Source organism: Hemiscyllium ocellatum, chromosome 22 (genome assembly GCF_020745735.1).
Source record: "Hemiscyllium ocellatum isolate sHemOce1 chromosome 22, sHemOce1.pat.X.cur, whole genome shotgun sequence".
NCBI classification, from domain to species: Eukaryota; Metazoa; Chordata; class Chondrichthyes; order Orectolobiformes; family Hemiscylliidae; genus Hemiscyllium; species Hemiscyllium ocellatum.
This window is the reverse complement of record NC_083422.1, coordinates 9,131,993-9,156,186: the sequence shown is the minus strand read 5'-3', so window position 1 is coordinate 9,156,186 and position 24,194 is coordinate 9,131,993. Positions and strand designations below refer to the sequence as shown.

The 24,194-nt window shown below is 44.2% G+C and overlaps 1 protein-coding gene across 2 annotated transcripts in view; it reads right to left on the bottom strand.

Moving 5' to 3' along the window:
* ank3b (ankyrin 3b) overlaps nt 1-24,194 on the bottom strand; it is a 392,035-nt gene that overhangs the window by 202,080 nt on the left and 165,761 nt on the right. For both annotated transcript variants that reach the window (XM_060841865.1, XM_060841864.1), the window contains exons 4-6: nt 20,476-20,574; nt 4,907-5,005; nt 3,644-3,829 (exon numbers count right to left, since the gene is read on the bottom strand). In XM_060841865.1, coding sequence (XP_060697848.1) covers nt 3,644-3,829; nt 4,907-5,005; nt 20,476-20,574 — 384 coding nt within the window. The remainder of the gene's footprint in view (nt 1-3,643; nt 3,830-4,906; nt 5,006-20,475; nt 20,575-24,194) is intronic.

The following is a 24,194-nucleotide window of genomic DNA, read 5'->3' as shown; positions in this document are numbered from 1 at the left end:
TACAGAAAGGACCAGAGGGTGACAGTGAGGGTCATAGGTTACAGACTGTGTCAAGGGGTTACAGTGAGGGTCAAGAGGTTACAGGGAGGGTCAAGGAATTACAGAAAGGATCACAAGGAGACGTTAAGAGTCATGGGTTATAAATAGATCAGGGGTTACAGAAAGAGTCACAGGTTACAGAGAGGGTCACGGGGTTACAACGGGGTCACGGGTTACAGTGAGGGTTGTGGGGTTACAGAGAGAGGGTCACAGGGTTACAGACAAGGTCTTGGAGTTACAGTGAGAGTCATGGAGCTACAGAGAGGGTCACGGGTTATACTGAGGGTCAGGGATGACAGAGAAGGTCATGGGGTTACACAGAGATGGTCACAGGGTTACAGTGGAGGATCATGGGTTACAGTGAAGGTCATGAAGTTAGAGTGAGGGCCACGGGATTTAGGGCAGCACAGTGGCTCAGTGGTTAGCACTGCTCCCTCACAGCACCAGGGACCAGGGTTTGCTTCCACCTTGGGTGACTATCTGTGTGGAGTTTGCACATTCTCCCCGTGACTGCGTGGGTTTCCCCCAGGTGCTATGGTTTCCTCCCACAGTCCAAAGGTGTGCAAGTTGGGTGGATTGGCTATGCTAAATTGCCCATAATGTACAGGTTTGTGCTGGCTAGGTGCATTGGCAATGGGAAATACAGGGGATGGGGTAGCCAGGTGGGTCTGGGATGGATGCTCCCTGGAGGATGAATGTAGACTGGATGGGCCGAATGGCTTGCTTCCAAACTATAGGGATTCTATGTGAGGGTTCTGGGTTACAAAGAGGACGTAGAGATTAGAGAGAGTCACTTGGACAAGGACATCTTCCCAAAGGGATGTTCAAACTTAAAGCAAACACCAGGGAGAAGGTGATGGTGGTAGCTATTAGAATTAAAAACTGACAAGTACCTGGGACTACATGGTTTGTGTCCTAGGGTCTGGCTACAGTCATACTAAAGGCATTGGTTATAATCTCAGAGAAAGTGAGGACTGCAGGTGCTAGAGATCAGAGTTGAGCGTGTGGTGCTGAAAAAGCACGGCAGGTCAGGCAGCATCCGAGAGCAAGAGAATTCCTGATGAAGGGCTTGTGCCCAAAACGTTGAGTCTCCTGCTCCTCGGATGCTGCCTGACCTGCTGTGCTTTTCCAGCACCACACTCTTGACATTGGTTATAATCTTCAAACACATAGTAGATTCTGCAGGGGTCTAGCTGCCTGGGGAAGTAACGACTTTATTGACAGAAGGAGAAAGACAGGAAGCTCTTGGTTGGTTAGCCTAAACTCTGTCAGAGGGAATTTACTGGAATCCATTATTTAAGAGGTTATATCTACAAACTTAAAAAAAGTCATAATATATTGAAGCAGAGTCAGTATTGCTGTGTGAAAGGGATAACTAATCTATTGTGAAGTTTTTTTTAAGGGAGTAACAGGCAGGGAAACCTGTCGATGTGGTGGACTTGAATTTCAAAAGGACTTTTGAATAGCAGTCACCTCAAAAGATTATTTTGGAAGATAAAAGCTCAGGGTCTGGGAGTTAATATATTGACACACATGAAGGATTGCTTAGCTAACTGGACGCAGAGAGTTTGGGATAAAGTCGTCTTTTTCGTGTTGGCAACCTGGAACGAGTGGAGTGCCACAGGGATCAGTGCTGGGGCCACAATTAATGAGCATGTTTATCAACGACTTGGCTGTAGGAGAGATCGTACAATAGCTGGAGGTGCTGACATTACCCAGAAAGATTGGAAAGTTGCTTATGAGGAGGAGGCGCTAGATTGACAAAGAGAAAGGATAAAGGCAGGTTGAGTGAGTGGGCAAACATTTGGCAGATGAAGCATAATGCAGGTAAACTGAACTTGTCCGCTTTGGGAGCAAGAATTGAAAATTGGGCTGCCGTGTTCAGTTATGAAGGGGCACTGGGCGAGCTGGGGCTGTTTGCTGTGCTTTTCCAGCACCATACTCTCGACTCTGATCTCCAGCATCTGCAGTCCTCACTTTCTCCTGATTATCATTAGGTCAGAGGAGACTGGGAAAACGTGAGGACTGCAGATGCTGGAGATCAGAGCTGAAAAATGTGTTGCTGGAAAAGCGCAGCAGGTCAGGCAGCATCCAAAGAGCAGGAAATCGACGTTTCTGGCATTAGCTCTTCTTCCAGAGGAGACTGACTGGGAATGTGACAGAGATGTACAAAATGATGAGAGCGTGGGTACGGTAGAAACTTTTCCCCTTGATGGAGAGACACAGGTTTAAGGTATGGGGCAGAAAGCTTAGAGGAGATGTGAGGAGGAAGGTTTTCACCCAGAGGCTGATGGGAATTTGGAACTCACTGCCAGTAAGGGTGGTGGAGACAGAAACCTTCATAACATCTCAGAAATATTTTTTCATTCACGGGATGAGGACATTACCAGCTGGACCAGCATTTACTTAACTAACCACCCCAGAGGGCAGTTAAGAATCAACCACATTGCTGTGGGTCTGGAGTCACATGTAGGCCAGACCAGGTAAGGATGGCAGGTTCCATCCCTAAAAGGACAGAAGTGAACCAGATGGGGTTTTTTTCCTGACAATCAACAATGGTTTTGTGGTCACAGTTGGATTCTTAATTCCAGAGTTGTATTGAATTTAATGGGCCAAAGGGCCCTTTTCTGTGCTGTGGACCTCTATGACCAGAAAAGCAGCATCTGATTTAATGTTAAGGAGGTTGCTGATCTCTAGGGGATGTAGAAATCTGGGTGTTCTGCTGCATTAAATGTAGAACATCAGCAGAGACAGTGAGGGATCAGGAAGGTGAAGGCTGGCAAATCTGCAGCTTGGAAACTGGGAAGTTTTCATTCAGCTCAACAGAAACCCGATGAGACCACATCTGGAGAATGATGTACAGCTATTATCTCCTTATTTCGGGAAGGAAAATATACAACAGTGGTGGAGGCAGTTGCGCGAAGGTTCATTTGATGTATTCCTGGGATAGAGTTTCTGGAAACAGGCTGAAGAGGTTGGTCCATTGGGGTTTAGAAGAATGTTGGGTGTTCCTACTGAGAAACGGAAGATCCTGAGGGGATTTGACATGGTGGGTGCTGGTTTGTAAATGAGGCTGGAAGTAGGGAGCAAAAACAGAAATTGCTGGAAAAGCTCAGCAGGTCTGAAAGCGTCTGTGAAGAGAAATAAGAATTAACGTTTCATGTCCAGTGACACTTCCTCAGAACTGATGATAGTGAGGAAAATAATGTCGGTTTATGCAGAACTCAGGAACATGGTTTGAACTCTCCCTTTGATGACAGAGGTGAGGCGAATGCTTTCTCTCTCTGAGAGAGTCGTTATTCTGTGGAATTCTCTTCCCCAGAAGGCACTGGAGGCCAGGATCATTGAGTAGATGCTAAAACTTCTAAAGAGCTGAGATTTTAGATTCTTGCTTGACAAGGGAGTCAAGGGTTAAAGTTGGGGGGAAAGGGGAAGGGTGCATACAGGAAAATGGAGCTGAGACTACCACCAGATGACCTTAATGAGTGGCGGAGCAGGTTCGAAGGACCGAATGGCCTCCTCCTGCTCCCAAGCCGTACATTCCTGTTGGGTTAGAGGAGGTCAAATGACACGCAAGACACGCAGAGCAGCATCTACGGCTTACCTTGGATTCCACGTCTGCATTGTGGTCATTCTGCAGGAGCAGCGCGGCTGCTTTGGTGTCGTCCTTGCGGGCAGCGATGTGCAGGGCTGGCAGGCGCACCTTGCCCTTTGTGTCGTTCTCCAGCAGCAGCGAGACCACCTGGTCGTGACCCTGCTGCAGCGCCACAGCCAATGGAGTGAAGCCATCCTGTGAGGTTGGGGGGAAGAGACAGCAATGGGTACCACAGTTACACCCCTGTTCAGTGCGTGGGCATCTCCCTCTATCAGAGAATGGCTATGCCCTGGTCAAGACTAGTACGCTCAGTGAGAGGGAAGCGAGAGAAATGCTCAGATGCAGATCTATTGGCGCCAATGTACATTTAAGAATTACCCATCTAGCTACATTTTTCACTTAGTTTTGGACAAAAATATACCCCACACCCAGACTCTGACCCCTGAGGGTCTAAGAGACCCATTTCCCTGAAGGTCATAGAATTTACAATCTTCACCTCAGCAACAGCACTCAATGCTGTTTTCCTCTCAAGCATGTACCATTGTGTCATGCAGTACAGGTTAATGTTTAAATCCACGTTCCTGCAGCATTAGACATTGGATTGCTCTTTCAAAGAGCTAGCAGAGACGTGACAGACCAAATGGTGATCTTCTCTGCTATGTGTACTACCCTAGAAATATACATTGAGTTACTTATAATGGCACATCTCAAGTTATCTGGTTTAGATGTGAATTCACCTGTTCTATTCCATAATATTCATCTGGATAGGGACTCCATGAGTTAAAGGGATGATGCCAATTGCGAAGTCGTGGCAGGGGACAGAGCTTACAGAGAGCACGGGCTCCAAACTCCAAGGAGACAGAACATAACCTGACATTCCACTGCAGTACTGAGGGAATGCTGCACTGTCAAATCTGACTCTGCACACCAGCGCTGCCCACTCTCTCAGCTGAACAGAAGTGATCCCTTGGTATTATATGAATTAAGAGCCAGAGAGCTCTCCCTGGATATCTGGTCAAAACAAGTCTTTGGCCAACTGGCTGTCTGTCCACGTATGCTGTTTCTGGGAGTCTCGTGTGTGTATAGTTGTGAATGGGGAGGTGGGAACACCTGGGTTTGTTAAATCAAAAATATCATGCCTGATCCATCAAGACAATGACAAATGAGGAAGCTGTTTACAGACTAGGTGTCTCATATTCCCACATTTGTAAATAACGGCTGCAGAGTAATAGGGTTATAGGACCATGGAAATGAATGGAGATATCAACTCACCTCCGTTGCAATGCTCTGACTTGCACCATTGTCTAGAAGAAACTTAACAACTTCTAGATGATTCTCCTGTGCGGCCATGTATAGAGGAGTGAAGCCATTCTGCAAAAGAAAATGCATCTTTATTCTACTTGGGGAAGAAGACATCACTTTTGGTCAGTCTTTGAGAGTTTTGGCCCGGCTATTTGAGGCAGGCACAGCTGCTCAGTAGTTAGTAATGCTGCCTCACAGGATGTGGTTCAAGCCCACCATCGCGCGACTATCCGTGTGGAGTTTACACATTCTAACAGCATGGAAGCAGACCATTCGGCCCATTAAGTCCCCACTGAGCGTGCAAAGAGCATCCCACAGAGAACCACACCACTACCCTAACCCCAAGGCTAATCCACCCAGTCCACACATCCCTGGTCTCTATAGGCAGCTTGGCCAATCCATTTAAACTGCACAACTTTGGACTGTGGGAGGAAAGCAGAGTACCTGGAGGAATCCACACTGACACGGGGAGAATGTGCAAACTCAATTAAAGATAGACTATTATTATGCTGGAGAGGTTCAGAAGAGATTTACCAGGATGTTGCCGGGTGTGGAAGTTTTGAGTTACAAAGAAAGGCTGAATAGCATGGAACATTTTTCACTGGACATTGGAGGTTGAGAAACGACCATTTAGAAGTTTATAAAATCATGGGTATAGATCCTGTTAATAGATATAGACAGGTGTCTTCTGCCTGGGATGGGATATTTGAAAAGGGGCACATTTTTAAGGTGAGAGGAAAGAGATTTTAAAAAGACACAAAGGGTAATTTTTTTTACGCAGAGGGTGGTTCGCATATGGAATGACCTTCGTGAGGAAGTGGTGGATGTGGGTGCAATTGCAATGTTTAAAAGACATTTGGATAAGTACATGAAGAAGCAATGTTTGGAGGGATATAGGCCAGGAGCAGGCAGGTGGGACTAGTTTAGTTTAGTTCAGCATGGACTGGTTAGACTGAAGGGTCTGTTTCCAAGCTGTATGACTCTATGACTCCCCATGGACAGTAACCTGAGGCTGGAATCGCACCCGGGTCCCTGGGACTGTGTGGCAATGGTCCTAACTACTGAGCTACCACGCTGCCATTAATACTGGAAATGCCCATTAGTCCTCTGCATCTCAATAGTTTCCAGTAGGTGTTTGGGAGCAGGACAGAGGTGAGTTGGCCATTTTAACCCAGAGGACATGAGATTATTTGAAGTTGTGTATTTTTTATATCAAAATCAATTAGGGAATAATATTCTATTAAATTAGCCAAATCTGACCACATTGGCGTGATTCATTCACATTAAGTGGCTTGCTCTTTAATAATGTCAGGACAATTGATGTCAAAGTAAATCCTTGTAATGTTTTAAACTATTAATACATCTGTGACCTTCATGGTGTGAAAGGCATTCTATTCAGGGCTAATCTGTAACCTTAATAACAACCTCTGCATGGGAGCTGGATGGGTCAGCTGACTCACATCGCCTCACTTATACAGTGAAGCTGACTTGTAGTTAACGGGAGGAGAACTGCCCGATGGTTTATGGAGGGTGCTCTATTCCATCAAATGCATCTTTAGCCTCATTAAAAATCAAACCCCATTTGCTTTGAAGCCATCTTGTAGAGCTGAGATTTCCTGTTAAGCATTCTGGGCACGAAGCAATGCAGTTAGTGAGACACAGGCAAACTGATGTGGGGATCAAGGGTTAGAGAGACTCCTTCAACGATTTTTGTTTTGAACAGGAAGTTACTCCAGAATAGTAGGCAAATTAGATCTTAGAGACAACAGCACTGGAACCCAGCGCATTCACCTCAGCCAATAAAAGCCACAAAAATTAAATAAATTATCAATGTAATAATTTCAACTAAATAAAAATTAAATACACTCAATTGTTGTTTTTTGGTAAAGTGACTAGTTTACCTGGCTTTTTAAAAACTTTCTACTAAATATTTTAATATTGCTCCAATGTATTCCACATTCAAAGAAATTGCATCCCTAAATCTCTGATACATTCAAGGTATGCAGGAGGCCATTCAGCCCCTCAATAGTCCACACTACTATCTAATTGGATCATGGCTGATTAGTAATTTAATACCATCTTTTCTGCATCTATGATGTAGCCTGACAAAAATCTTTCAAGCTCAGCTGAGGAGGCAAAGCCCTCAATTTCCCCCACTCTATGCGTGAAGAAATCCTGCATCATCCCAAAATCAAATGTTAAGGTTGTGTGCAGAACCCCAGCAAAGGAAACGGTTCCTCTCTATCTGTTCTTTAATTGTCAGAGGCAGCTCAAATCAATCAGTCCCAAAAAGGGAGGAATGGGAATACAAGCTGAGTGTACATAAGCTGTGCAAGTAATTTAACCCTTTTAGAGCAGACATTGTTCTGGGGAATTTTCACTGCAAGATTCAAACAAGGGAAGACCAATGAACCACAATCTGATCTGGGTGCACATACGCTGAGGACACGGCTGTATATACACAGACTGAGGAAAGGGCTGTGTATACACTGAGGAGAGGGCTTGCATATACACACACTGAGGAAATGACTGTGTATACACTGAGAAGTGGGCTGTATATACACACACTCTGGACAGGCTGTATATACACACACTGAGGAGAAGGCTGCGTTTAAACACACTGAGGAAAGGGCTGTGTATACACTGAGGAAAGGGCTGTGTATACACACACTGATAACAGGGCTATATATACACACACTGAGGAGAGTGCTGTACATACACACACTGAGGAAATGACTATGTATACACTGAGAAGTGGCTATATATATAACACTGAGGAGAAGGCTGTATCTAAACACACTGAGGAGAGGGCAGTGTATACACTGAGGAGTGGGCTGTATACATACACACTGTGGATAAGGTTGAGTCTACACTAAGGAGTGGGCTGTACATACACACACTGCTGAGTGGACTGAAATTATATATACACACACACCGTAAACACACATGCACTAACAGGAAATAGAGAATAGCCTTAAGGGGTCATTTTCTGGTTTGCAAAATGTAATGTGTGGTGTAGCACAGGTGCCTATGCTGGGACCTCAATGATTTACAATTTCTCTCAATGATTTGGATGAAGGGACCAAGAGATATCCTAGCGCATGAATCACAAACACGAGTGTGGAAGTATCACAAGTAATTAGGATAGTGAATAGAGTTGTATTGTCCATTATGAATTAAATTGAATACAAAAGTATTCAGTTATACAGTGGTACATCTGGATTACTGTCCAGGTCACTCTGTTTAAGGAAGGTTGTCAATGTATTGGAAGCAGTCTCGTGAAGATTGTCCCATTTTTCCCTGGAATGGGAAGGTTGCCTTATGAGGAAAGGTTGGGTAGGCTCAGGTTGTATCTGCTGGAATTTCAAAGAGTAAGATGCAATGATTAAAATATATAGGATCCCGAGTGGTTTTGACAGAGTGGATGTAGAGAGGATGCTTTCTCCTGTGGTAGAATCAAGAACTAGAGATCGCTGATTAAAAATAAGGGTCAACCATTTAAGATTAAGATCGCTGAAATGTTTTGTCTCAGAAGGTCTGCGTCTTTGGAACATTTTCCCCAAAAGACATCAGAAACAATATTCTTGAACATTTTTCAGGCAAATGTAGGTGGATTCTTGAGAAACAAAGGGGGTCCCTTATTGAATGGCCTGGCAGGCTTGAGGGGCTGAATGGCCTCCTCCTACTCCTGATTGATTGGTTTGTGTGGGAATTGCTTCATAATTTCTCGTCATCTCACTCCTTACACCAAGCACTTCTGAAATTATTGCGCCTAGTAAGTACCATTCCCTTGTGCACACCTTCAATCATTTCTCTGGCATATTTTGGTATGTCATTTCTCCGTGTCAAGTAATTTGCAGGTAACTCACCGGCCAAAAACTAATCAAGGAATCTTCAGGCAATGCCACATTTGCAAGATCACCTTACTCATCATTTCTAATATTGTGTGGGTATTGTGTTAACATCTGCTACTGCTAGAGATGGCACTCCCTCCCCTCAACTAAGGCAGAAGTCACACAACACCAGATTATGGTCCAACAAGCTTGCGTGAAATCTAAAGCTTTCAGACTTCACCTGGTGAAGGAGCAGCGCTCCGAAAGCTTGTGATTTCAAATAAACCTGGTGGACTATAACCTGGTGTCGTGTGACTTCTGACTTTGTCTACCCCAGTCCAACACGAGCACCTCCATATCATTCCTTGACCAAACATGACCGTGAGGACTTGGTGGCCAGTGAACCAAGTGAACTCATTGCTGTGAAAGTATCTGTGGACCTTAGTAACACCACATCTGATTGCTAAAGCCTCTTACTCAACCTGAGTAACATTGATAAAGAATGTGAAGCATATGGCTACAGTTTTCCCCACAATTAAGCCTCGTGGTGAGGCATCACATGCTAAAACTAATTGTCTCTTGGGACCACAAACAGTCTGCAGAGCACTACTGAAACATTCAGTCTCTGAGCAGTCGACAGAGTGGGATGGCTGAATTAGCTCAGCGAAGATGAACATGTGGGGATACACCGCAAGCGCTATGAATGTTCCTTTCCTGTTCTCTTCACTTTTGTAACCTCGGTCTTTTTCTGAATTGGGTGGATCCCTTCACCATTTAATTGGTGACCCAGACCTGTTGCAATTGACACTGAGAGGCAATGTTTGGGCTTTTCAGCTTTGACATCGTACTCTTGAAGTCAATATAAGGCATCGCTCAGCTTTTTAAAACGTGCTCTTGCTCTTTCTGACTGAATGGCAGTTGAGCAGTAAATGGTAACCTTCCTCTTCGAGGTATGAATGGGATGCAATTCCTTGCTTGTGACAGTTGGTCATAATTGCAAATAAATGCTCAATATCATCAACTTTGTTGTATTCAAAGATTGCCAGATCCTGAATGAGCTTGAGAACAATCACAAACTCAATCTGCAGTGTTACCACAATCTGTAACATTACTGTCTGTACCAATCCTGCAAGCCGTCTGGAAATGATCCATTTTACCACAGGCCACCTCTCCACGCCATGACTGTACTAGGTGGTCACTAGGACTTTTAACTTGTGAGCCAGGGGTAAGGGAAAGGGAAGCAACAGGGAGTATGGAGTCAAGTAGAAAGTTAAGCAGCAGGTTAGCATGTGTGCAGGGTTTAAGTTTGAGTAGACTAGGAATGAAACAAAAAGGGAGGATAACTTAGGACATATTACTCGAGGTGATGGAAATCATGAGGATAAGAAAACTAGCGTTAAGGTGCTTTACCTGAATGCTCATAGTATTTGTAACAAAGTAGATGAATTAACAGCACAAATCATCGTGAATGATTATGATGTGGTAGGCGTCACAGAGACATGGTTGTATGAGGATCAGGACTGGCAGTTAAACATCAAAGGATTTACAACTTATCGAAAAGACAGGGAGGTGGGCAGAGGGGGTGGGGTTGTCTTGTTAGCTAAGGATAAAGTTAAATCTATGGCACTGAATGACATAGGGTCAGATGATGTGGAGTCTGTGTGGGTGGAGTTGAGGAACCACAAAGGCAAAAAAAACCATAATGGGAGTTATGTACAGACCTCCCAGCAGTAGTTAGCACCAGGGGCGCAAGATGTACCAGGAAATAGATAGGGCATGTCAGAAAGGCAAGGTCACGGTGATCATGGGGGACTTCAATATGTAGGTGGGCTGGGTAAATAATGTTGGGCCGGTAGATCCAAAGAAAGGGAATTCATGGAATGCTGAGAGGATGGCTTTTTGGAACAGCTTGTGATGGAGCCCACAAGGGAGCAGACTATTCTGGACTTAAGGCTATGTAATGAGTCAGATTTTATAAAAGATCTTAAGGTAAGGGAACACTTAAGAGACAGCAATCATAATATGGTAGAGTACAGTCTGCAGTTTGTAAAGAGAAGGCAAAATCAGATGTAATGGTGTTTCACCTAAATAAAGGTAATTACAGGGGCATGAGAGAGGGACTGACGATAATTGACTGAAGGCAAAGCCTAGTGGGGAAGACAATAGAGCAATAATGGCAAGAGTTTCTGAATGTGATTGAGGACTCTGTACAGAGGTTCATCCCAAACAAAAGAAAGCTTATCTGGGAGGGGGGAAGGATTAGACAACGATGGTTGACAAAGGAAGCCTTAAATGTATCAAAGAGAAAGAGGGAGCCTATAAAGTGTCCAAGAGCACTGGGAAATCAGAAGATTGGGAAGGCTACAAAAACAGAGGATAACAAAGAGAGAATTAAGGAAGGAGAGGATCAAATATGAAGGTAAGCTACCCAGTAATATTAGAAAGGATAGCAGAAGTTTCTTTCAACACATAAGAAACAAGCGAGAGGCTGAAGTAGAAATTGGGCCGCTCCAAATTGATGCGGGAAGGCTCGTGATGGGAGATAAGGAAATAACTGAAGAACTTGATTAATATTTTGTGTCAGTCTTCACAGTGGAAGACATGAGTAATATCCCAACAATTAAGGAGGGTCAAGGAGCAGAGTTGTGTATAGTAGTCATTATGAAAGAGAAAGTGCTAGAAAAGCTAAAAGGTCTAAAAATTGATAAATCTCCTGGCCCCGATGGGCAACATGCTAGAGTTCTGAGAGAGGTGACTGAGGAAATAGCGGAGGTGTTAGTCGTAATCTTTCAAAAATCACTGGAGTCAGGGAAAGTCCCAGATGATTGGAAAACAGCTGTTGTAACCCCTTTGTTCAAGAAAGGATCAAGACAAAAGAAGGAAAATTATAGGCCGATTAGCATAACCTCCATTTTTGGTAAAATTCTAGAATCCATCATTAGGGATGAGATTTCTAAATTCTTGGAAGTGCAGGGTCAGATTAGAACAAGTCAGCATGGATTTAGTAAGGGGAGGCCATGCCTTACAAACCTGTTAGAATTCCTGAAGAGGTAACAAGTAGGTTACACCAGCAAAACCCAGTGGATGTTATCTACCTAGACTTCCATAAGGCCTTTGATAAGGTGCTAAGTAGGTGAGGGCCAATGGTGTTTGAGGTGAGCTACTGGCATTGATTGAGGATTGGCTGTCTGACAGAAGGCAGAGAGTTGGGATAAAAGGTTCTTTTTTGGAATGGCAGCTAGTGATAAGTGGTGTCCCACAGGGTTCAGTGTTGGGGTCGCAGCTTATATATTAATGATCTGGATGAGGGGACTAGGGGCATTCTGGTGAAGTTTGCCAATTATACGAAGTTAGGCAGACAGGCAGGTGGTTCTGAGGAGGCAGGGAAGCTGCAGAAAGACTTAGACAGTTTGGGTGAGTGGTCCAAGAAATGGCTGATGAAATTCAATGTGAGTAAATGCGAGGTCTTGCACTTTGGAAAAAAGAACACAGGCATGGACTATTTCTAAATGGTGAGAAAATTCATAAAGCCAAAGTATAAAGAGTTCTCGAAGTGTTAGTCCAGGATTCTCTGAAGGTTGACTTACAGGTTGAGTCCATGGTTAAGAAAGCAAATGTAATGTCATTTATCTCAAGAGGGTTGGAATGTAAAAGCAGCGATATGCTACTGAGACTTTATAAAGCTCTGGTTAGGCCCCATGTTGAATACTGTGTCCAGTTTTGGGCTCCACACCTCAGGAAGGACATACTGGCACTGGAGTGTGTCCAGCGGAGATTCACACTGATGATCCCTGGAATGGTAGGCCTAACATACGATGAACAATCGAGGATCCTGGGATTGTATTCATTAGAGTTTAGAAGGTTGAGGGGAGATCTAATACAAACTTATAAAGAATGCATGGCTGAGAAAGGGTGGACGCTGGGAATTTGTTTCTGTCAGATGGGGATACTAGGACCTGTGGGCACAGCCTTAGAATTAGCGGGGGTCAATTTAGAACGGAAATGAGGAGTCATTTCTTCAGCCAGAGAATGGTGGGCCTGTGGAATTCACTGCCACAGAGCGCAGCGGAGGGCAGTACATTAAATGTCTTCAAGGCAGAGATTGATAGAGTCTTAATCTTGCAAGGAATTAAGGGACACGGGGAGAGTGCAGGTAAGTGGCATTGAAATGTCCATTGCCATGATTGATCGGAGGAGTGGAATCAATGGGCCGAATGGCCTTACTTCCACTCCTATATCTTATGGTCTTATGACTGGGAATGGGGGGAGGTTGACAATGCTAATGATAGCGTCCACATTTCTGACTCTGGGAGATTGTGAACTTGCTTCTCTGAATTCCAGAGGAACTCCCATTCTGGTTCAGGAAAAGAACTCCTTTGTAGTTCACAAGATCAGCCATTCCAGGGACTGTAGCCATCACCATAGATCCTCTTCCAGGTTAAGCTCCTGCCTTTGCTCAAAAACTCAGCCTGGATTTGATTGTTCTTTCGATCTCCTGCAAACGGGTCTCAAAGTTTGAATTAGAAATTTGCGCCAGATCGATGACAACAAGGGAGTATCGTTAGTTCGAGAATACAATCTCCACCAGCCTCGCTTGTGTTGCAAGAACCGAATTTGCAGCATAATTTCATTCTTAGATATGCCACAATGTGAGTCGCGTCCCATCGTGCTGGGCTCCTGCAGCTAACACTGTGGTGGATTCAGGTAAAACAGTGATGGCATGGTGGTGGGTTAGACCTGGTTTCCAAAGTGGGGGGCGGGGAGGGGGATACTCGGGCCTGGGTCCTGCAGCCCAGAGCAGTGAAATAGAATAAGTGCACTTTGTCTTAAATTCTCTCTTTTGTACATTTCTTTTTCCTTTCTTTATTACATTAAAATAGAGTCAGATTAGAATCCCTACAGTGTGGAAACAGGCCCTTCGGCCCAACAAGTGCACACTGACCCTCCGAAGAGTAACCCATCTAGACCCATCCCCCTACCTAATTTTTCCTCCTGCCTAATGCACCTAACATACATATCCCTGAACACTATGGGCAATTTAGTGTGGCCAATTCACCCGAACCTGCACGTCTTTGGACTAGAATCAGAGAGTCATAGAGCTGTACAGCATGGGAACAGACCCTTCGGTCCAACTCGTCCACGCCAACCAGACATCCTAACCTAATCTAGTCCCATTTGCCAGCGCTTGGCCCATATCCCTCTTCACCCTTCTTCTTCATATCCAGATGACTTTAAATGTTGTAACTGTACCAGCCTCCACCACTTCCTCTGGCAGCTCAGTCCATACACTCACCACCCTTTGAGTCAAAAACTGCCCCTTAGATCTCTTTTATATCTTTCCCCTCTCACTCTAAACCTTTGCCCTCTAGTTCTGACTCCCCCATCCCAGGGAAAATACTTTGTCTATTTGTCTTATCTATGTCCCTCATGGTTTTATGAACCTCTATAAGGTCACCCCTCAGCCTCCAAAGCACCAGGGAAAACAGCCCCAGCCTGTTCAGCCTCTCCCTTTAGCTCAAACCCTCCAACCCTGGCAACGTCATAGTAAATCTTTTCTGAACCCTTTCAAGTGGGAGAACTGTTATTCTGCATTTTTTTTATTTTCCTAATTTATTATTATGATTTTGTACTTTTGAAGGTCTATAATGCTGGACTTCTTATTTCTTTAAGAACGTACGCGAGAATCTGTACTTAAGATGGTTTAAGTGTCGATTTATAAACCTTTCACCGTATTCATGTGACAAGAAAGCTAATTCAGTTCAACATCGGTCTGAAATAACTGCACAAGCACCCGGTCCCCATCATGTGAAGAAAACATTTGCTATCATTATCTCCAAGTTTTCACCCTTTCAGCCAAATGTGTAAGCTTTGCTGATAGTAACACCAGCCCCCCCTTTCCTAGGTTTGAATTTGCCTGTTGATGTGTCTTCAGTATCAGCATGATGTGCATAGAAAGCAAATTCCCAAAATGGTCAAACTTGCTTAACGCCAACTTCGGGAGTTTGAAAAATTTGTCATGCTACTCCTCAGTCCTTAATATTTTAAGCAAAAGATAAAAAATAATTCCACACTAGCCTTCTCATCAGAATTCTGCTATGGTCTGCATTGAGGAAGATTAACATATGCTCAATAGCAGGCAGCTTTTCACACCAACCCAACAGTTATTCAGGGAGCTCTGTTGCTGTTAAAGACTTAACACTTGCTAAAAGAAACAAATCAAAAGTTATGATGCTTTCTCAGTAGTTTTATTTGCATGGAGTGGAACTGTCCTTTTAAAGACAAACAATAGCCGAACCCAGGAGTCCAGGAAACACATGTGGTTTTAGTATGGAGCTGTGAGATTCAGCTTCACTTTACTGATTCATGTTAAAATGCATGAGGCTCTGGTCTATAAACATGGCTTGAATTTAATTCTTTAGGTTTCATAGAATCATAGAGATTGACAGCATGGAAACAGACCCTTCAGTCCAACCCGTCCATGCCGACCAGATATCCCAACCCAATCTAGTCCCACCTGCCAGTACCCAGCCTATATCCCTCCAAACCCTTCCTATTCATATACCCATCCAAATGCCTCTTAAATGTTGCAATTGTACCAGCCTCCACCATTTCCTCTGGCAGCTCATTCCATACATCTACCATCTTCTGCGTGAAGAATTTGCCCCTTAGGTCTCTTTAATATCTTTCCCCTCTCACCCTAAACCTATGCCCTCTAGTTCTGGACTCCCCCACCCCAGGGAAAAAGACTTTGTCTAATTATTCTATCCATGACCCTCATGATTTGATAAGCCTCTCTAAGGTCACCTGTCAGCCTCCAAAGCTCCAGGGAAATCAGCCCCAGCCTGTTCAGCCTCTCCCTATAGCTCAAATCCTCCAACCCTGGCAACATCCCTGTAAATCTTTTCTGAACCCTGTTGGGATCTGTCTCAACAACCCTTTCAAGTTTCACAACATCTTTTCGATAGGAAGGAGACCAGAATTGCACACAATATTCCAACAGCGGCCTAACCAATGTCCTGTACAGCCACAACATAACCTTCCAACTCTTGTACTCAATACTCTGACCGATAAAGGAAAGCATACCAAATGGCTTCTTCATTATCCTATCTACCTGCAACTCCACTTTCAAGGACCAATGAACCTGCACTTCAAGGTCTCTTTGTTCAGCAACACTCCTAGGATCTTACCATTAAGTGTACAAGTCCTGCTAGGAATGGCTTTCCCAAAATGCAGCACCTCACATTTCTCTGAATTAAACTCCATCAGCCACTTCTCAGATCATTGGTCCATCTGGTCAAGATCCTGTTGTAATCTGAGGTAACCCTCTTCGCTGTCCACTAAATCTCCAATTTTGGTGTCATCTGCAAACTTACTAACTGTACCTCTTATGCTCACATCCAAATCACTTATGTAAATGACAAAAAGTAGAGGACCCAGCACCGATCCTTGTGGCACTCCACTGGTCACAGGCCTCCAGTGTGAAAAACAACCTTCCCACCACCCTCTGTCTTCTACCTTTGAGCCAGTTCTGTTTCCAAATGGCTAGTTCTCCCTGTATTCCGTGAGATCTAACCTTGCTAATCAGTCTCCCATGGGGAATCTTGTCAAACACCTTACAGAGGTCCATATAGATCAGATCTACCGCTCTTCCCTCATCAATCATCTTTGTTACTTTCTCAAAAAACTCAATCAAGTTTGTGAGACATGATTTCCCACACACAAAGCCATGTTGACTATCCCTAATCAGTCCTTGCCTTTCCAAATACATGTACATCCTGTCCCTCAGGAGTCCCTCCAACCTCTTGCCCACTACCGAGGTCAACCTCACCGGTCTATAGTTCCATGGCTTATCTTTACCGCCCTTCTTAAACAGTGGCACCACGTTTGCCAACCTCCAGTCTTCTGGTACCTCACCTGTGACTACCGATGATACAAATATCTCAGCAAGATGCCCAGCAACACCTCTCTCGCTTCCCACAGAGTTCCAGGGTACACCTGATCAGGTCCTGGGGATTTATCCATCTTTACCCTTTTCAAGACATCCAGCACTTCCTCCTCTGTAATCTGGACATTTTGCAAGATGTCACCATCTATTTCCCTACAGTCTACATCTTCCATGTCCTTTTCCACAGTAAATACTGATGCGAATACTCATTTAGTATCTCCCCCATTTTCTGTGGCTCCACACAAAGGCCACCTTGCTGATCTTTAAGGGGTCCTATTCTCTCCCCAGTTACCCTTTTGTCCTTAATATATTTGTAAAAACCCTTTGGATTCTCCTTAATTCTATTTGCCAAGGCTATCTCATGTCCCTTTTTTGCCCTCCTGATTTCCCTCTTAAGTATACTCCTACTGCCCTTATACTCTAAGGATTCAGTCGATCTATCCTGTCTATACCTGACATATGCTTCCTTCTTTTTCTTAACCAAACCCTCAATTTCTTTAGTCATCCTGCATTCCCTAGACCTACCAGCCTTCCCTTTCACCCTGACAGGAATATACTTTCTCTGGATTCTCGTTATCTCGTTTCTGAAGGCTTCCCATTTTCCAGCCATCCCTTTATCTGCGAAGATTTGCCCCCAATCAGCTTTTGAAAGTTCTTGCCTAATACCATCAAAATTGGCCTGTCTTCAATTTAGAATTTCAATTTTTCGATCTGGTCTATCCTTTTCCATCACTATTTTAAAACTAATACAATTATAGTCACTGGCCCCAAAGTGCTCTTCCACTGATACCTCAGTCACCTACCCTATCTTTTTTCCCCAAGAGTAGGTCAGGTTTTGCACCTTCTCTAGTAGGTACATCAACATACTGAATCAGAAAATGTTCTTGTTCAACTTCACAAATTTCTCTCCATCTAAACCCTTAACACTTTGGCAGTCCCAGTCTATGTTTGCAAAGTTGTAATCCCCTGCCATATTATTCTTACAGATAGCTGAGATCTCCTTACAAGTTTGTTTCTCAATTTCTCTCTGACTATTAGGGGGTCAATAATACAATCCCCATTAGGTGATCATCCCTTTCTTATTTCTCAGTTCCACCCAAATAACTTCCCTGGATGCATTTCTGGGAATATCCTCCCTCAGCACAGCTGTAATGCTATCCCTTATCAAAAATGCCACTCTCCCTCCTCTCTTGCCTCCCTTTCTATCCTTCCTGTAGCATTTGTATCCTGGAACATTAAGCTGCCAGTCCTGTCCATCCCTGAGCCACGTTTCTGAATTGCTATGACATCCCAGTCCCATGTTTCTAACCATGCCCTGAGCTCATCTGCCTTCCCTGTTAGGCCCCTTGCATTGAAATAAATGCAGTTTAATTTATCAGTAATATCTTGTTCTCTGCTTTGTCTCTGTGTGCCCTGACTGTTTGACTTGCTTCTGTTCTTAACTGTACCAGTCTCAGATTGATCTCTTTCCTCACTATTTACCTCGGTCCCACCCCCACACCTTACCAGTTTAAATCCTCCCGAGCAGTTCTAGCAAATTTCCCTGCCAGTATATTAGTCCCCTTCCAATTTAGGTGTAATCCGTCCTTCTTGTACAGGTCACTTCTACTCCAAAAGAGATTCCAATGATCCAAAAATGTGAATCCTTCTCCCATACCCCAGCTCCTTAGCCATGCATTCATCTGCTCTATCCTCCTATTCCTGCCCTCACTAGCTCATAGCACTAGGAGTAATCCAGATATTACTACTCTCGAGGACCTCCTTTTCAAATTTCTGCCTAACTCTCTGTAATCTCCCTTCAGAATCTCATCCTTTTCCCTTCCAATGTCGTTGGTTCCAAAGTGGACAATGACCTTCTCCCCCGTGAGAATATTCTGCACCCTCTCTGAGACATCCTTGATCCTGGCACCAGGGAAACAACACACCATTTTGCTGTTTCACTGCCAGCAACAGAAACGTCTGTCTATTCCTCGGACTAGAGAATCCCCTAACACAACTGATCTCTCGGAGCCCGACGTTACCCCTCATTGCATTAGAGCCAGTCTCAATACCAGAAACTTGGTTGTTCGTGCTACGTTCTCCTGAGAATCTATCACTGCCTACATTTTCCAAAACAGCATACCTGTTTGAAATGGGAATAGCCACAGAAGACTCCTGCACTAGCTGCCGATCTCTCTTACCTTTCCAGGAGTTAACCCATCTATATGACTGTATCTGTGACTTTTCCTCCTTCCTACATCTGCCATCCCCTTGCTCTTGTAAATTCCTCTCTCCAACTGATCCATTCAATCTGATAGGATTCACAACTAACGACATTTATTGCAGATATAATCCGCAGTAACCCGTAAACTCTCCCTAAACTCCCCCATCCGACAAGAAGAGCATATCACTCTACTAAGGGCCATTTTTGCTCCTTCCCAATCTACAAATAGCACTGTCTTATTCCTGTACAAAACACTGCTCCAGGTTAAATTAATACTTATGGCTTTTTCTTAAGTTTCATCAAGAGACATATCTCAATAAAACATATAATCAAGAAAAAACCCAGTCTACTCACTACTGCAGACTTACTGTAAGGACACGCTTAAATATTCACTTCTGTTTCTGTGCTGTGACCTCTCCCAAACAGGTTCCTCCAAGATCAGTAGTGAATTTCACTGTTAATTTTCCCAGATGCACTCTGATGTCCAGCGATACATGAATTCAAACAGCAAAGGCAGTAACTGTGCAGGTTCACTGCTCTGTCAGTTTCTCTCTCTCTCTCTCTCTCTCTCTCTCTCCTGCACTGACCTCACCATGTGCTTCCTTTGTCTGTTCCTCTCCCTTTTAAAACTGCTGCTGTTTCTACTTATTCTTTCTCCAAAATTCCAAAACAATGCAGCAGCAAATAAAACAGTAATTGCTGCTCCTGGAATTCAAGGAAATCAGCTCCAACACCGAAAATACCTCAAAAAAGGACCAGCTGTTCCAGCCAGAAATTTGTCCGGTCCTCATCTCAACTGCATTGTTTTCTGAGTTTGTCTAACCCCTGTTTTAAATCTAGCAATCCACACTTAAATTACATTGCACATAATCCAAAGACCCACTGATGAACCATAGTCCACTAAATTGACCACTATAGGAAATTTAACATGGCCAATTCACCTAAATTGCACATCTATGGGCTGTGGGAGGAAACCGGAACATCCGGAGGAAACCCACACAGATACAGATAGAACGTGCAAACTCCACACAGGCAGACGCCTGAGGCTGGAATCGAATCCGGGAACCTGGCACTGTGAGTGCCGCAGTGCTAACCACTGAGCCACCGTGTCCTCTCTCAAATAATTGACAATTCACTCCTGATATTGTCCCTTGTGAATAATGATAAGGTTTGTAGATTCAGTCTGTCTTCTGGATTGAGCCTATGTGAAATACACACTGGAGGCTCGCTTTATGACTGCATCTCCCTTCCTGACACTGAACAGTGCTTGAGCTCAGCAAAACAAGCACGCTCTGGAAAACCTTAGACCAGCATCGTCAACACGTGACGCACGTGCTGAGATCCTGCACAGTCCCAGCTAAAGACTTTACTTCTATGGACATAAAATAGCAGGGAAGGATAGTACAGATTCCCAATACAGATTCCAGCATTCACCTGTAAGATTGTAACTCCAACATTTTGTTTATTGTGTAAGTATATGAGCCTTCAATATTCATTATCACATACCTGTATCAAACATTTACAGTGATAGGCAGCAGGTCTTACAGTTGAGTCTTACCTGGGACTGGGCATTAATGTTCGCTCCATTTGTTACAAGAACGTGTACAACTTCTGCTTGTCCAGCGAGGGATGCGATATGGAGAGCAGTATTTCCTTTCTGAAAGGCACAAGTGGAAGTGTTAGGGTTTAACAGGGTGTGACCAAGTACAAACACAGCTAAGAACGTCTGCAAGGCAACTGCAAGATTGGCAGCTCAAAGACCCTAGGCTGCCATCGCCACTCCCTCACCACCCGATGCCTGGAGGAAAAACGCCTCATCTTCCATCTTGGGACCCTCCAACCCCAGGGCATCAATGTGGATTTCACCAGTTTCCTCATTTCCCCACCCCCCACCTTTATCTTCGTTCCAACCTTCCAGCTCAGTACCATCCTCATGACCTGTCCCATCTGTCCATATTCCTTCCCACCTGTCTGCTCCACCCTCCCCTCCGACCTATCACGTTTACCCCCAACTCCATCTAGCTATTGCACTCTTAGCTACCTTCTACGCAGCCCCACACCCCTCCCGTTTATCTCTCCACCCCCTCGACTCCCAGTCTCATTCCTGATGAAGGACTTTTGCCTGAAATGTTGACTCTCCTACTCCTCGGATGCTGCCTGACCTGCTGTGCTTTTCCAGCACCACACTCTTGACTCTAACCTCCAGCACCTGCAGTAGTCACTTTCGCCTAGCTCAAATACGAGGTATGACCAATGAAACATCTGCTGGAAATCTCTGGTGTACTCCCTATAAACCAAACATGAGAAATCCTTTGCTTCATTCTACAACCCTATAAGCAGTAAGTGGGTGAAGAAGTTCACATTTCCTTATCCCACCAAATATTATCATGCTGAAGGTGATGGCAGTGATGCGATTGGTCTTTATCAATGGAGAACCTTTCCAAACCAATTGATGCCTGGCTCTGTAGTGAGGATTAATCACTATCAATGAGGCTATGGCTATGTAACAACTCCAATATCATTGCCTGAGAGCACAGCAGGATAACTGAAGGCAAATCAAATGGAACTTGCTTTTATATTGTTTTGAAATTCTTGCGCTCCTCTTACTAAGTCAGTAATTTTATAAGTCAGTTTGTCGGTCAGTCACAGTTCAATGCACCATCCTGTTCCCTGGCCAACATCACTGTCTCAGGCTTGCTGCAGTGATCCAGCGAAACTCAGCACCTCATTTCCCACTTGGGAAATCTATAGCCTTCTGGACTAAATATCGAGTTCAACAGTTTTAGGGCTTGCGCTCTCCCATGTCCCTAACCCCAACACGCACACACCAGGCCGTGTTATCACATGGCCTGCTACTACACACAACTCAATGTTAGCCACTAACAGCCCCCATTAACTGATTTTTATTGACTCCTTTGTCTGTCCAACTGTTCTTCTCTCTCTTTGGGCTCTATCTCCACCTATCATTTACTCCCAACCCCACCACCTTCTGCTTAAAAACCAACATTTTCTTAGTGCCATCAGTTCTGGGAAGAGTCACTGGATCCAAAACATTAAGACTGATTTCTCTCCACTGGTGTTGTCAGAATTGCTGAGGTTTTCCAGCAATTTCTGTTTTTGATTTTATAAGTCAGCTTGACTTTGGGTGAACTTTGCAGCATTCATCAAGGGTAAAGTCACCATAGTCCCTACTGGATCACAGTCCTGTCCTCTCATTAGAGACAGAGGGAGAGAGGACTGGTGACAGTTCAACCTGAGGGTCACCACATGCCAGCTGTGGGGAGAGGTTTGGAAGGAGAGTCCTTCATGGTGACCTCAGGCGATGCCGGAATTGAACTCACGCTGTCGGTTTTACTCTCACTGCTAACTAGCCATCCAGCAAGTGAGTATTAATACAGTTCAGTTAAAAGGCCAGATTAATTCAAACACATGCTAAAACAGGCATGCTTTACAGGAGATTTCAAGAGTTCTACAGGCCAAAAATAAACTCTTGAGGGTTTATAAGAGGCTAATCAAAGCTGATCCAAACACGACTTGTTTCCATGATTAAAAACCAGTAGCTACATTGTATCTCTCTGTGTATGTTTGTTTGAATTTAACACTAGCTCTTCTCTCTATGCAAATGCAGAACCTTCAGTCTATCAGCATGTTCCAGATGCAGTAATGATAGAAACACAGAAGATAGCAGCTGGAGGAGGCCATTCGGCCCTTCAAGCCTGCTCCCCCTTTCATTACAATCATGCCTGATCGTCCAACTCAATAGCCTCATCCTGCTTTCTCCCCACGTCCTTCGAACCCATTCGTCCCAAGTGCTATACCTCGCCGCCTCTTGAATACGTTCAATGTTTTGGCATTAACTCCTTCCTGTGGTAGTGAATTCCACCGGCTCACCCACTCATTGGGTGAAGAAATGTCTCCTCATCTCCGTCCTAAATGCTCCACCTCGAATCCTCAGACTGTGACTCCTGATTCTGAATGCACTCACAATCAGGAACATCCTCTCTGCATCTACCCGATCTACTGATAGAGTCATAGAAATATAGAATTTTATGAGTGTCTATGAGATACCCCCCCTCATTTGTCTGAACTCCAGCGAAAACAATACTAACCGAGTCAATCTCTCTTCAAGTCAGTCCCCCATATCTGTCAGAATGTTAGCAACAGGACAGGGAGAGACCACGTCAGCAGGGGGAGCTAGCAGGCTGGTCAGTTGCCTGACAGGGCCTTGGTTACACCATTATGGCAGTCAGGAGACGAGCAGTTTTATCCAAGCAGAGGGTCACATAGAAAGACAATACAGCAGAAAGATACAAATGTTCACAGCCTCTCCTACTTCATCTATCAATGAATGAATGGTAGGTCCTTAGAGTGGAAACTTAAGATGGATTCATATCAAGTTGCTGTTGGAACAGCTCATTTGGACTCGAGCAAAATAGAATGTTGTTGTGGTTCTGCTCGCCGAGCTGGAAGTTTTTGCTGCAAACGTTTCGTTCCCTGGCTAGGGAACATCATCAGTGCTGTTGGAGCCTCGTGTGAAGCGCTGCTTTGATGTTTCTTCCGGTATTTATATTGGTTTGTTCTTGCCGCTTCCGGGTGTCAGTTTCAGCTGTAGTGGTTTGTATATGACCTGGACACCATATACAAACCACTACAGCTGAAACTGACACCCGGAAACGGCAAGAACAAACCAATATAAATACCGGAAGAAACATCAAAGCAGCGCTTCACATGAGGCTCCAACAGCACTGATGATGTTCCCTAGCCAGGGAACGAAACGTTTGCAGCAAAAACTTCCAGCTCGGCGAGCAGAACCACAACAACAGATACCCGAGCTACAAATCTTCAATCAGATTTTAAAATAGAATGTGACTTCAACAAGAAATGAATCTTTCAACATTGGGGCACGAAAGGTTCCTTCAACCCTTTGAACCATAATATACCATTCAATGGCATCAAGGTCAATCAAAATAGTGACTCCAAACTCCTGGATTCCTTTACTTAACAAAAATCCAGTCATCTCAGTCTTAAAGGCTTCAGGGAATTATAGGTCAGGTAGTGAATGACAGGAAAGATAACTGAGTAGAAAATCATCCAGGATCAGACCAAAATATTGAATAGTCAGCACAAATTTCAAAAGACATCAACTTTATTGATTTTTTTTTAAGTGACCCGAAAAAATAGATAAGGGTAGTACATAATGTGTCATACACTCGGATTTTTAAAAGAGCTACAATGATGTGCTGCATAGTAATCTGGTGATTGTGTGATTTTTAACTC